Raw genomic sequence first — 16,069 nt, forward strand, 5'->3', positions numbered from 1 at the left:
CTATGTCAATTACAAATTATATAGTATGTTAGAAAAATATGGAAAGCAGGATGAGGAAGATTGGGAGTACTGGGTAGGTTAGTGCACTGTGGAGAAGCATTTTTGTTTTTTATTTTTGCATAGTTTATTGTAGCAAATTTATTTGTCAAACCTTGTAATGATGAATAAATGAAAAAAATATTTTATAAAATGCCACTGATTCAAGGTTTTGGGATTGAACTCAAAAGGACCAATAGGAGTAGTAAGACTACCAGATTCAACTCTGGACTGCCATATAGATCACTTAGTTTACTATTTCAGCATCTCTTTTACATCTTCACATTAACAGAAGTTATTTCTTTTATCAATTCTAGAAGAAGAAGATGCTAAAAATGCTATCAGAACAGCTTAAATTTATATCTAAGTTCTTATTTCAACATTTGAATTTTATTTGATTGTTTTTCTTTGTAGCAGTCTTCATTTGGTGTAAGAATAGGAGAAAAACTTTTCTATTCTCAGAATCCTTTGGAATTTTTAATTAAAAATCAAAACTTGAAGAGATAGAGGTACAAAATATCCTTGTTGGCTCTCTTTTCTTTTTTTGATGCTGTAAACTTCATGCCTACCTTTATATATATTAGAAAACAGTTACTGGGATTAACTGGTTTGTCATTGGAAACATCTGGATATGTTCTGAGTGTCTACTTAGTTTTTTGTTTTGCCAGTCTGTTAGGGGTCTTATAAACAAGTAGATCTTAAAACTTTAATATGTGTGGGCTGGGGCTGTGGCTGTGGCTCAGTAGTAGTGCACTTGCTTGGCATGTGTGAGGCACTGGGGTCTATTCTTACCGCCCCATATAAATAAATAAAATAAAGGTCTATCAACAACTAAAAAAATATTAAAAAATACTTCAATATGTGTTACTCTGAGTTTTTAGTGTTGAAATGATTAGAAGAATAGAAATAAAATATAGAAAATGAGGAATTAACAAGCAGGTACAAGTTCAAGGAATCCATTATTAGCTGACTGAGATCTTTAAATAAGTTGGTTATGGAAGAAGAAATGATTAATTATTATGCTTACTGCTTGCTATTGCTATTTGCTTAGCCAAATTTCTTGGGGAATGGGATAATTATCTTGCATGCTGTTTGAAATTTTGAAAATGAATCTTTCACAGTAATCTAGTAGTAACATATTAGTCACTTTGTTAGGTTAAAACTTGCAAAAGTAGTTTTGGGACATAACAGTACTGTACTCACCATAGAAAAAATGATTCTGTGGGTTCTGTATTTTTGTTGCATCAATACTTAGAAATATAAGCTTATCTCATTGTGTTTTGGCATCACAAGATGTGTCTCCTTATTTGGTGTGTGTCTTGGTATTCTACTAGGCAAGAATACCAAATTTGAAGATTTTCTTAATCTTAGACTCTTAACCTGATTAAGTAGATCTTGTGAAGTAAACTCAGAACCATGGTGATCCAAGATAAATCTTCATATTTTTTACTGGGAAGTCAACTATTTTAAATTTTATTATGTTGATTTTTTTCTGTTTTTTACTTGTTAATTATTGCAAATGAGCAAAAGTTTAAAAGAAATTTGAACATATAGCCATATTATTATTTTGAACTATATCAAGAACTAGATTAACATGCAAGACTTTTTTCAGTTAGCACACAGTATTACTTGTATTACTTTATAATATGTAGACGATGACACTATGAGTTTTTAAAAGAATATTTTTTTCTGTTGTTAGCTTTTTAGTTGGAGAAGGAGCCTACAGATGGGCAGTAGATCATGGAATACCCTCTTGCCCTCCTAACATCATGACCACAAGTGAGTAAAAACTTCAAAATTTAAGCTATATGAGCATACATTCCTGAAAGTGTTACATTACTTCTGTTATGACTCATGTAGTACAAATATTTAAGGAAGCATACTAACATGTTGAAATATTTATAATTAAAAGATATGTGAAAAGTTATTTTAAGCTATCTTTGTATTCCTGAGGTCTCCCTGTTGCTTTCTCATGCTTTTAATAAAACCATAGCACCACCTGAGAGAGAAAAGAGAGAGAGAGAGAGAGAGAGAGAGGTGCACACGCACAGGCAGAGAGAGAGACACAGACAGACAGAATGAGGCGGAAGAAAACATAGGTTAATATTTAACTGTCCTTAAGCTGAGGGAGGATTTTTAAAGTACAAATATAAGAAAAGAAAAACAAAGCTTTGACACATTAAGAATTAAAACTGAAAAACACTTGTCAAAAATATGACAAAAGCATATATATCTTTATGAAGAAGTTTACCAGATTCAAAACTACAGAAATACAAGTTAATAGCCCAATAAAAAAATGTTCAAAAGTCACAGGTATTTAATATAGCATAACCAATAGAGAAATTCAAATTAAAATGAGTACATGGTAAATTTGTTCTTTTAATTTTTGAAAGGGTTAAAAATATATTATTCCTAGTAAGTGTGTAGTGAAATGAACATAATACATTGTAGGTACAAATAAATGTAACTTGGCAGAGACTGCTAAGTAAAACTGTCTGGTGTGGTGGTACACACCTGTAATCCCAGCTGAGGCAGGAGGATAGCTAGTTGGAGGCCAGTCACAGCAACTCAGACAGACCCTGTCTCAAAATTTAAAAAAAGGCCTGGGGTTGTAGCTCAGTGATAGAGTACTTGCTTAGCATGCATGAGGGTTCAATCTCTAGTACTTAAAAAAAAATTGCATATATAAAAACTTAAAAGTAAATAATAAAAATAAATAAATAAAAAGGGCTGGGGATGTATACTCTAGTGGTAAAGTGCCTCTGAAAACAATCCCCAGCATTGCAAAGAGGGAAAAAAAACACCTTAAATTAAATACACATTTGCATAAAATATTAAAACATATACTAATGGCTTTTTCAATTAAGTCTTTATTTTTGTCAAAGTATTCTGAAGCTAATTTAAATAACCAGTTGAAAAAACGAACCATTAGCTTGAAGGAAACCAAGCTTTATAAAAAGTACATGATTATATCTCATGGCAAGTCTATAATAAGTTTCAACTCTTACAAGTTGTAATATAGGGAAGTTGGAGGGAAGAAACCTGTGTGTGGCAGTAAAGCAGAATAGGAATTTCCATTTTTCCCTTTTTTTATATTTATTTTTTAGTTGTACACAATACCTTTATTTTGTTTATTTGTTTTTATGTGGTGCTGAGGATTGCACCCAGGGCCTCGCACGTGCTAGGCGAGTGCTCTACCGCTGAGCCACAACCCCAGCCCCTGTTTTTCCCTTCTTTGCAGTAGAATTATGTTAGAGTCATATGTCAGGCAAACAAATTAGGTCACTTGCTAGTGTATTGTTTTTTGTGGAGATATGCCACCTGGCATTTTCCAGTCTAGTCTCAACTAGATCTGCTGCATAGCTCTCATCCCTGGACTTTACCTCACTTTCACCTTGGGATTCCTTTTACCTCTCTCCAGTATCAGATTCTCTGTTTCCTGGATCTTATGTGTTTTTCTTTCTTGTTTAACTCTTTATTTGATACATGTGAGACTGGAAAGCATTTTCCCTTAGGTTTTTGAAGAAACTTATTCTCTTATTATCTGGATTCTAGTCTTGCTGTTATGCAAGACTCTTAGTTTTTGTGGAAGGAAGCTCTTAATTTCATATTTAGATTATTGTTAACAAAAGCATCTTGAGATTTTTTTCCTTTTCATTCTTAATGTTGAATACTCATTTTGCATTTTCAGTTTGGAAATTTGTGTGCTTCAGTTTTGGGGAAATTAGACAATGTGTAGTAACTTCTTCATATTTTCTCTATTCCTATTACTTTGTTTCTATTTCTGTGAATTAGATATTAACTCATGTGCTTCAATTCACTGTATCTTCCTGAAAAATTACTTTTTCTCCTTTTAAAAATACCTGTTTACTTTTGCTGTACTTTATGAAGAATTTTTTTTTTAATATTCTCTCACAAATCATCTACTTTTGATGAATTTATAATTTTAGTTTTCATAGTTTTAGTTTTTGAAGGACCAACTCTGATTACTACGTTTTTTCCCCTTTTTAATACAATCTTGCTTTTGTCTCAATTATTCAATATTTTTGCTTATCTTTCTTAGGATATTATAGTTTGCTCTTTGTTCTTATCTGATGATTCCCCTTCTATTTTGTGTTTTTTGTTTGTTTGCTGTGGACCCTATGACATGTTGGCAAATTCTCTCAGCTATCTAGTACTGGTCCTCTGTTTTCATATTTAGGAATGAGCCACTTAAAAGCCACTGTCAAGCCTTGTGTGTGAGGGAAGGTCTTGATGACCTCAAGGCAGTTGTGTGATCAGGTTTTTTTGTTGAGGAATCTCTTAGGTTTTGCTCCAACACAACATTCTATTTTCTTAGTTCTGACAGAGTAATAGCCAGTTTTCTGGTTACAGAAGAAGTGACGGGGCTGAAGTTTTAATCTTTCTTTTTGCAAGCTTTTATGTGAACTCTTTTCAGTAGAGCTCTTGATACCTGCCTCCAGCTGTACCTGATGTGCACTAACTAATTTGGGGCCTATGTGGTTCAGCCTTTCAAAAGAGTAAACCTCTTGTTTTCTGCTGCAAGCCTAAGGCAGGGATTCAATCATAGATATTCCTTATTGATAAATTCTTCCCAGTTCTCTTGTTTGTAGTCCCAACTTGACTGTCAGAGCTACCGATACCTTATATTCTGAGCTCTTCTGATGTTTCTTGGTAAGAAATTAGTTTATTTTGTGATATTGTGCCTTTCAGGTATTAGAGTTCATATTCCTCTCCTCAGTTAGTTACTATTTGTCTACTTGCTTTTTATTTTCCAAGATTTTGTTTTTATTGCCTCCATCATCATCATACCAGTTTGTATTCCTCGTATATTTAACCCTCCCTTTAAATTTTGTTTTGATATATTTTAATAGGGTGTGGAGATAAACTCAGCTATTTACCATGACAATTTTATTTTACTTTGTTTACATAAAAGGGTATTATAAAATGGCTATTCCTAGATTTTGCAGGATGACAAAAATATTTTGGCTGTACATTAGTTTTTTATGTTTGTAACAAGAAAAACACAATATGCTGTAGATTTCTTATGACTGTTATAACTAATCAGCAAGAAAATTTCCCTGAATAAATAAGGTACTTAAATATTAAGTGATAAATTCTATTTTTCAAAATAGAATAGTATTTACCTATGGTGGATGAATTTAAAAGGAATGATTATAACGATTATTCACATAAAAAAAAAAAAAAAACCAGACATTGTCTGACATTACACCACTGTCTAGTGCTCAGTAAAAATTAGATTGTGTATTGATGTTGGCTAATGATATGCTATATACCAGATCACTTTTTTGAGGGGGATTATAATTTGTAGGTTTTTAATGCTCTTGAGTATTCCAAAAGATTTTGGGATGTTCTTGTAAATTTTAGCCTAAATAAATTGACCAAACCTAATATTTTCACATTCACTTAAGATTTCATTCCTTCCTTCAAGTTTGAATTTCTAGCTCACTTCATTACCTTCAGGCCTAGATCTTCTTTTAACGTTTCTGGTAATGTGGGTATGCTGGTGAAGATATCTCTCAGTTTTTATTTTCTGAAAAATCTTTATTTTACCTTTACTTTTAAAAATAATTTTTCTTGGATATAGACTTCTAGGTTGGTGGGTATTTTTCTTTTAGCCTATTTTTTTTCACAAGTTTTTTTTTATTGTGGTAAAATACACATAACTTAAAATTTACCATTTTAGCTATTTTTAAGTGTACAATTCAGTTGTGCTAAGTATATTCAGTGTTGTACAACTATCACCACTCTTTATTTCCATTATTTTACAGTTTTTATATTTCTCTTGAAATTCTTCAAGTATTTACCCATATACCCATTTATAACATATTCATTTGTATTTTAAAATCCTTGGTTTATATTCTAAAATCAAGACCATTTTGGGGGTCAATTGTTATTGATAGATTTTCCCCCTCTTGTGTCTAAATCGCGTCTTCCTGTTTTAATGCATGTCTAATACATGTTTTTGTCTAATGTATTTTTAATTTTTTATTATTTATTTTTAAATTTTTTGGTCTAATATATTTTTAAAATGTTGCAAACCAGGCACTGTAGATGGTATATTTTAAAGACTATGGATTTGTTATCTTCCTTTGAAAAATGTTGAGTTTTGTTTTGGCATGTAATTAAATTATTTGCAGATCATCTTGATTTTTGTCACAGCTTGGTTTTAGACTTTCTTAAAGGGGGTCTATGTCAATTTAGCTTTTAGTTGTAGGCTTATGGTGTTTACCACTAAGATAGGACTTTTCTGTGGTTTCACTGGACACCTTAAACTTTGACTTTCCCACAGTGGAAATTTATCAAAATGCCCGTAAGTTTTTCAGCTGGTATTTTTCTCACTAGGCTTTATGGGTCTTGCATCCTACATGAACAGGACTTATTCAGTGATTTGGGGGATTTTCCTAGAGTTGGTATCTTACTTCTGTCTAGGATTTTGCCCTCCATTTCTAGCTGCTTTAGTAGCCCTGATTCTTCATTTTTTCCCCCCCTCAGAGCAATAAAATTGTAGTTTTCTGCTTGAATTCTTGTGTGTGTGTGTGTGTACGCACGCGCGCATTTCGCAGGGACCTATGGGAAAAGCTGCATGAAAGTGGGTCTTACCCAGTGGTTGAATCCTCTCATAATTCTACCAACTTTTGGTCATTCTCCTTCATGAAGTTTTTATTTTCTTTTAAAAGTTTTGTCTAAAGTTTGTAATTATTAGGTGGGTCTGGTATAATCTACTGCTTCATTACCAGGAGCTGAAACCTGTCCTTTATAAATGCATGCTATTAGCAAATATCATACAAATAATAATAGAGTAATAACAAATGATATGCATTAGCAAATAAATTTATATTGCAGAAGTAGATTATTTAAACATATATATTGCTTTATTATTACTACTATCATTATATCGTTATTAATGAATTATTTATTTTTTGGCAGTACTGCGATTAAACCGAGGGCCTTGCAAATGCTAGGCAAGTACTCTACCACTGAGCGATATCCCTAGCTTTTTAAGTTTTATTTTGAGACAGGGTATTACTAAGTTGCTCAGGCTGACCTCAAGCTTGCAATCTTCTTGTTTCAGCCTCCTGACTAGCTGAAATGATAAGCATTTGCCACCATTCATTGCTAAACAATTTTTTTGATGGACACATATTTTTACATATTTATGAGGTACAATGTGATGTTTTGACTCATGTATACATTAGATAGTGACAAAGTGAGATAATTAGCATATTTATTAACTTAAACTTTTATTATTTCTTTATGGTGAGTGTATTCAAATTCAAATTCTTTTATTCTAACTAATTTGGGATGTATAATGCATTATGTTAATACTATTCACCCTGCTGTGCCATATAACATTAGAACTTACTCCTTCTATCAAGTAATATCATTGTACCTGATAATTTTTCCCTCCTCTTCTCCTCATTCTCCCCAATCTTTGGTAACCACTATTCTACTCTTATCCTCTGTGAGATCCAGTTTTTTTTCTTTCTTTTATTGTAAGATTTCATTTATGAGTAAGATCATGCAGTGTTTATCTTTCTGTTTCTGACTTATTTCACTTAATGTAATGTTCTCCAGTCTATCATTTTGTTGCAAATGTCAGGATTTTCATATTTTTTATGACTCAATAATATTCCATTGAATAGACACAGGCAGACACACACACACACACACACACACACACACACCCACACCATATTTACTTTATCCATTTGTATGTTGATAGACATTGAGGTTGATTCCTTATCCTAACTATTATGAATAGTGAAGGTATCTTTTTGATATGTTACTTTCATACCCAGTAGTGGGATTACTAAATCAAATAGTAATGGTTTTATTTTTTGAACCTCCATTAATCTTCATAATTACTGTACTAATTTACATTCTCACTACCAATATGTAATCATTTCTTTATCTTCATATACTTTCCAGTATTTATTACTTTTTAATTGTGTGGTATAAGAACATATTACCTTTTTCAAAATTGAAATATTTCACATAAACCTAACCATGTCCTTTACTTCTGTTCTCAGTGTGCTGTCTCTGGTGACAATTGTTGGTTTGATTTGCTTCTTTGTGTAATACCATACAATAAATAGTATGTTTAGTAACTTTTTTAGATATATAGTATCATAGAATTCTAAATTTTTTTTTTGTCAGTCAACAAAATATATTGTGGAATTAGTCCATGTTGACATATATAGATTTATTTTTTTGGTACTGTGGATTGAATCCAGGGGCACTTACCCACTGAGCCACACTCCCAGCCTTTTTAATATTATATTTAGAGATAGGATTTTGCTGAGTTGCTTAGGGCCTTGCTAAGTTGCTGAGACTGGCTTTGAACTCTCGATCCTCCTGCTTCAGCTTCCCGAGTTGCTGAGATTATAGGTATGTACTACATGCCCAGCTAGATCAATTATTTTTTAAAAACTGATGCTGTTATATATAAATATAAACATATATATCTATAAATCTATCTATCTATCTATAAAAGTACCCTTTTCTTATTTATTAGTAGGATTCAGGATGTTTGTCTTTGCCATTAGCATTGATAATTCCACAAATATTCTTGTGTACATCACTTTGTACATTTTTTTTTTTTTTAAATCAGGGTAGATAGTTAGAAATAGAACTGCCAATTCACAGAAGGCATGCATACCATTTTCCTGTCTGTTGCTGGATTATTTTCAGAGATTACTTTCTGTATACTTTTTAAAAATTTTTTTCTTAGTTGTCAGTGGACCTTTATTTTATTTATATACAGTGCTGAGTATCCAACCCACTGCCTCACACATGCTAGGCAAGCTCTCTACCACTGAGCCACAACCCTAGCCCTCTGTATACTTTTGATAAGACTAGCTTCCCAAAGTCATGCTATTAGTGACCACATACCAGTTTAAAGCAAAGACTTTAGAGGCATACACCTTTGTGTGTATATGGGCAAGTTGCTTCCAAGAAACTTTTATTATGGAGATGTTGTGTTTACTTAAATGTAGATAATTTATTTTTACCCCAACCTCTGACATATAGAAACACTTGGATGATAACTATTAACATCATTCTTACTGCTATTAAAATGTTGGATGTGAAACTAAGCCTAGTAATCATTTCACTAGATTTTTAATTTATATTATAAGGATTATTAAGTTGAAGTTGAAAGGGAAGTACCTTTGTTGCCCCTTGGTAAATAAAGGATGATCATACATAATTGACACTATGAAGGTGCTGTCTGCTAATTTATAGACATTTCTACTATAGGACTTCAATTTCTTATTTTTTGTTAACTATATTTTTTGCTCTTGTATTTTTTCTTTTAACAGGATACTTTGAAAGATAATATGATTGATACAAAACACATTTATGGACTAATTCTAATTGTAGACTTTTATCATAGTTGTTATATAGTATATCAGCCCTTAATGTCATTTTATAACATGCCCAGTAACGGTGTTTTGCATTTTTTATTTTAAGATAATTGTAAATTTTCATGTAGTTGTAAAAAATAATATAAGGAAATCTCATGTTCCCTTTGTCTATTTTTCTTCAATGATAACAAAATTATAATACAATATCATAATCAGAATATTGACACAATCCAAATACAGAATATTTCCATCTCCACAAAGGTCTCTCATGTTGCTATTTTATGACTGTATCCACTTCTCTTCTACCTTAACTCCTGGCACACAACTATATCATATATATTTATAACATATATAACATACATGTAATATATGTGTTACATATATGTAACATATATGCAATTTATGTGGCACATATATGTAATATATGAGTCACATATATGTAACATATATGTTACACATGTAGCCATTTTCTTATTTATTAGTAGGATTCAGGATATTTGTTTTTGCCATTAGCATTGATAATTCCACAAATATTCTTGTGTACATCACTTTGTACATTTTTTTAAAATCAGGGTAGATAGTTAGAAATAGAACTGCCAATTCACAGAAGACATGCATACCTTTAACTATTAACATCATTCTTACTGCTATTAAAATGTTGGATGTGAAACTAAGCCTAGTAATGACTTCACTAGATTTTTTATTTCTATCAGAAGGATTATTAAGTTGAAGTTGAAAGGGAAGTACATAATTACATATATGTTACATATGTATGTGTATATGTTATATATGTATATATATTACATATATGTTATATATATATTTCTATATATTCATTGATACATATTGTTTTTTTCAAGATTATTATATAAATGGTATTTTACAGTATGTAACTCTTTGGGATCAGCTTTTTTTCTTTTCTTTTACGCAGTGTAATTCTCTGGAGGTTCATCCAGGTGTTTGTGTTTATGGATAGATTTTTTATCTGAGTATTCCAAGTATATTCTGGAGTATTCTATAGTATGAGTGTGCCTCTGTTTGTTTAGCCATTTACCTATTGAAAGAAATCTATAAGATTTCATGTACATTTATTGTTTCTTTTTTAAAATTGTGAAATATATACCACATAAAACAGCATATTATATTTTTTAATCGTATAGTTCAGTAGCTTCAAATATATGTATTGCTGTGGGACCATCATTACCATTGTATATAGAATTCCTTTTATCTTGAAAATCTGAAACTGTACTAATTTAAGCAGTAACTCCATATCCCCCCGCCCCCCCCCACCACCACCTAGCTCATAGAATAGTCCATTTCTGTCTGACTTCTACTCTCTGTGTCTATGAATTTAAAATGATTTTAGGTACCTCATATTGTATAGTGGAATTATATAGTATTTGGGATTTTTTTTTGGTAAATGGCTTATTTCTAGTAGCATGATATTCTCAAGGTTAGTTTATGTTGTAGTGTGTGTCAGAATTTCTTTATAAGGTCTAATAATATTCCATTGTGTGCATCTATACATTTTGTTTTGTTTACCCACTTGTCCATTGATAAGTATTTGGTTTACTTCTTTTTGGCTATTAAGCATAATACTGCTGTGAACTTGGCATGTGTACAAATATCTGTTTGAGCCCCTACTTTCATTTAATTTAGATTTCTAGAAGTAGAAATTGGTGGATGATATAGTAATCATATTTTTCAGTTTTTAAAGGAGCTGCCTGCCATACTATTTTCTGTGGTGATTGCATCATTTTATATTTCTACCATCACTGCACCAGGATTTCTCCATATCCTTACTAGCATTTTTTCTTTTCTTTTTAAAGGTGATAATTATCTTAATGGGTGCAAGGCAATATCTTACTGTGGTTTTAATTTTAATTTTCATGATTGTGATGTTGCACATCTTTTCATGTACTTATTAACCACTTTTATGTGTGCCTTAGAGAATTTCTATTCATGTCCTTAGTCTGTGTTTTTTATTGGATTTTGTTGTGGGGATATAGTACTTCTTCATATGATCTGTGTTTCACTTTATTAAACACATGATTTGTGAATATCTTAACCCATTATGTGGGTTTTGCCTTTTTGTGCCCTTTGATGCATAGAAGTTTTACATTTCGAAGCAGTGTGATTTATCTGTTTTTTTTTTTTCTTTTGCTGCCTGCATTTTGGTATTATGTTCAATCTTTTCTGTTACTTTTAAAAAAGTTTTATAATTTTAGTTCTTACTCTTAGGTCTTTTATCCATTTTGATTTTTTTTGCATATAATATCAGGAAATATCAGGAAATGGTTCAACTACATTCTTTTTTTTGTAGCTATCAAGTTTTTCAATATAATTTGTTGGAAAGACTGTTCTTTCCCTATTGAATAATATTGGTGTCCTTATTGAAATTCATTTGAGCATATATGTAGGGTTTATTTCTGAACTCTCTTCTAATTGTCTTCGCTTATAATCTTATTTTGAGGATCCCTAATGTGTGATGACAAGATTTAAGAATCTCTCTTTGTCGTTGGCTTTTGGACAATTAAAGATAAATTTTAAAATACTTTTCAAATGAATAATATTTGTACATTTTTGAGGGGTATAGTGTGATGATTTGATACATGTGTATAATGTGTAATGACTAAATCAAGGTAATTAGTATTTTCATCTGAAGAATTTATCATTTCTGTATGTTGGGGACGATTTGGACTCTTCTAGTTGTTACCCTGTTGTGCTGTAAAATACTAGAACAAATGCCTCCTATCTGACTATATTTTGGTACTCATTATTTAACCTCTATCCCTCCTCTATTCTGCATTCTAGCGACCACTCTTCTACTTTACTCTTCTCTGAGATCAACTTTTTAAATTTCTACATGCGTAAGAATTTCTGTGGTGATTTGCAATATTTGTCTTTCTGTGTCTGGTTTATTTCATCTAACATGATGGCTTCCAGTTCCATCCAAGTTCCTGCAAATGATAGGATCTTATAATTTTTTATGACTAAATAATATTTTATATATACATCATATTTTCTTTATCCATCTATCCATTGCTTTGTATTTTGGTTAATTCTATATCTTGGCTATTGTGAATAGTGCCACAAAAAACATGAGGATACAGGATTTCTTTGATATAATGGTTTTGTTTCCTTTGGATATATATCTTCTATTGGGATTGCTGATTATATGGTAGTCACATTTTTAGTTTTTTTGCGACCTCTGTACTATTTTACATAGTGACTATATTAACTTACATTTCTACCAATAGTGTATAATATTTCTCCATCTTCTACATATTTATCAGCATTTTTTTTGTCTTTTTGATAATAGCCATTTTAATTGGGGTGAGATAATATCTCATTGTGGTTTTGTTTTGTGTTTTTCTGATGATTATTGATATTATGCGTTTTTGTCATTTTTTGTTAATTTTAGTCTTATTCTGTTATAGCCAAAGAAAATATATGAGGTAATTTTAGTTTTTAAAATTTTTTTGAGACTTATTTTGTGTCCTAACATATGGCCTAGACTAGAAGATGTTCCATGTGCTGATGAGAAGTATGTGTATTCTTTCCTGTTAAATGAAAGGTTCTGTAGATGTCTGTTAGGTCCATTTGGTCTATAGGGTAGATTAACTCCAATGATTTTTAGTTGATTTCCTGTCTGGGTGATCTATCATTCAAAATGGGGTACTGAAGTCCCTAACTATTATTGTATTGGAATCTATTTATTCCTTTAGATAATATTTGCTGTATATATTTGGGTACTCAGTATTAGATGTATATGTATTTACAATTGTTATATCCTCTTGCTTAATTGATTCAGTTTTTATAGTATAATGTTATACTCCTTTATCTCTTTTTCAACCTTTTTTTTGTTTTTTCTTTTACAAATTTTGACTTAAAATCAATTTATCTTTTCCAAGGATAGCTTTTCCTGCTCACTTTTGTTTTCCATTTTTGTGGGATTCATTTTTAGTCTTCTTCACTTTGATTCTGAGTGTGTTATTACTGGTGAAGTGAGTTTCTAGTAGTCAGCCTGTCATTGGGTCTTGTATTTTTCTTCATTTGGCCAATCTATACATTTTGATTAGAAAATTTAATCCATTTGCATTAAAGGTTATTATTGATAGGTAAAAACTTATTCCTGTAATTTTTTGGTCTCCTGATTATTTTGTATATTGTTCCCTTCTTCCTCTTTTATTGTGTATCCTTATGGTGTGGTGGTTTTCTGTTCTGATAAGTTTTGTGTGTGTGTGTGTGTGTGTGTGTCTGTTTTGCTAATGAGTTTTAGTCTTTTATATGTTTTTATGATGGTAATTATCATCCTTTTGCTCTTATATGTACTACTCCCTTAAATCTTTCTTGGAAGACTGGTCTTGTAGTGATAATTCCCTCAGATTTTGCTCACTTGGTAAAGAAACTCTCCTTCATTTCAGAAAGATGGGGTTTTTTGAGTATAGTATTCTTGGTTGGTAGCTTTTTTTCTTTAGGACTAACCATATTGTTCCATTTTCATCTGTCCTGTAGTGTTCTGAGAAAACTCTTGTTAGTCTAATGAGGATTCCCTTATTTGTGACTTGATGTTCTGCTCTTGCTATTTTTGTCTTTGACTTATTTTATGGCAGTTTAAGTACAATAGCACTGTACCACTGATATATAGCCTCAAGCTTTATTTTTATTTTTTTGCAGTGCTGTGGATTGAACCAAGGGCCTTGTGCATGGTAGGCAAGTGCTTTACCATTAAACTACATCTCCAGGCCATGTATATATTTCTTTTTTTAAATGCAACTGAGTTATTTCAAAAGACCCATCTTTAATTCAGAAATTATTATTTTTAGTTGGTCTCGTCTTTTGTTGAGTGTGTGTGTGTGTGTGTGTGTGTGTGGTGGGAGGGCTTGGGATTGAGCCCAGAGCTTCTTGTTTTTTCATGATTCTTGCTCTACCACTGAGCGATCTATCTCTGTTGTTGAAACTTTCAATTGCATTTTTTTATTTCATTGATTAAGTTCTTCAGCTCCAAGATTTCCGTTTTTTAGAAAAATGATTTCTTCTTTGTTAAATTTCTCATTCAATCCATGAATTATTTTCCTTATTGTGTTGAATTGTCTACTTATATTCTCTTTCATCTTACTAAGTTTACTTAGGGTCATTGTTTTAGATTCCTTTTCACGGCATTTAAGAAATTTCCTATATATTAGAATTCATTTCTGGAAAGTTGTGTTCCTTTGGTAATGTCATGCTTCCTTGTTTTTTCATGATTCTTGTGTCCCTACATTGATGTCTGCACATCTGGTTTAACTGGTGCCTCTTCCAGCTTTCTGGAGTGGTTTTCATTGTAAAAGACCTTTTTGTTTAGATGCATTGTTGTTTGTCACTTGAGCAGATGCTTTGGCTTTGTTTCTAAGTATACTGAAGCTATAATTAAAGTATAGCTTCAGTATGATTTCTTCAGCTGCATTCAACCTCAGTGGAGTCTGCAAGTGCCTCAATGATTTATATTACATGTGTTTCTGGAGGTGGTGGTGTAACTCTGCATTGGTCCTGGACCATCAGGAATGCATGACCTCAGATCCTATGGAGGTGAATGTTGATGGCAGTTGCACTAGCCTTGACGCAGAGGTTACCAACTGCAGAGGGGCATGTCCTGAGGCCCTGCAAAGGCAAGAATTGATGGTGGTTTACTCTCCAGCAGTGGCAGCTGTGATCCTGGGGTATAAGCATGACACTGAAGATACTATCTGTGGAGGGGCACTTTGACAGGTTGATTATAATGTGGGTAGGGGTAAGTCTCTCAAATTTTCCTACTTTGAGTTCTTTCGAATCTCTTGGATGGTTATATTTTAACTTTCATCAAATTTGGCAAATTTTCAACCTCTATTTCTTCAAATTTACTGTCTTTTCTTTCATTCTCTTCTTTTGGGACTCCACAATATGTATATTTGCAAATCTGTGCAAGGGCTTCAATCAGACCAAAACTTTCTCAGAGATTATTTTTTTCTTTCCATGCTCTTTTACTTCCTTCTCATCCTTTTTTCATTTCCTTAACTTTCTCTTCCTCCTCTCCTCATGTTCTATGATCCAAGACAGTCTTGTCTGCAAAGCAGTAGCTAATATGATAGAGGAAGGGATGGACTTTTTTTAGTTATAGTTCAGTCTTTCTATGAGGGTAAATAGCCCTTCAAATCCCCAGTTTAGTGCTGGGGTTGTGGCTCAGTGGTAGAGTGCTTACCTAGCATGTGTGAGGCACTGGGTTTGACTCTCAGCACTGCATATAAATAAATGAATAAAATAAAGGCCCATCAACATCTAATATTTTTTTTTAAATCCCCAGTTTACTGTGAGGAGTTTCTACTATATTTCCACATTTGTTTAAACAAAAGTTTATTCTTAAATCTGCAGGACTCCAGAGTAATATTTCATTCTACTATAGATGGCAAAAGATGTTGAAGTAGGAAATTCTGATATTTAAATAGAAATGGAATCAGTGAGGGGCCCTTCCCCATGACCTTCACTTTTAGCTCCTTAAGTTTCTTCTGCTCCTCTTTTTGTTTTTCTCATCCATTTCCTTGGACTGTTTTGGGCTGTTTCAGGGAGATTTTCTTACCACCTTTGTGGCCAGATATGATATCTGCTGCCCCTATCCTAGACCTTGC

At 32.1% G+C, this 16,069-nt stretch overlaps 1 protein-coding gene across 5 annotated transcripts in view; it reads left to right on the plus strand.

The window, feature by feature from the left end:
- Positions 1-16,069, plus strand: part of Tasp1 (taspase 1) — a 282,779-nt gene that overhangs the window by 55,984 nt on the left and 210,726 nt on the right. For all 5 annotated transcript variants that reach the window (XM_027921784.3, XM_071608719.1, XM_071608720.1 and 2 more), the window contains one exon: positions 1,736-1,815. In XM_027921784.3, the coding sequence (XP_027777585.1) occupies positions 1,736-1,815 (80 nt within the window). The remainder of the gene's footprint in view (positions 1-1,735; positions 1,816-16,069) is intronic.

The sequence above is a fragment of the Marmota flaviventris genome, chromosome 2 (genome assembly GCF_047511675.1).
Source record: "Marmota flaviventris isolate mMarFla1 chromosome 2, mMarFla1.hap1, whole genome shotgun sequence".
NCBI lineage: Eukaryota > Metazoa > Chordata > Mammalia > Rodentia > Sciuridae > Marmota > Marmota flaviventris.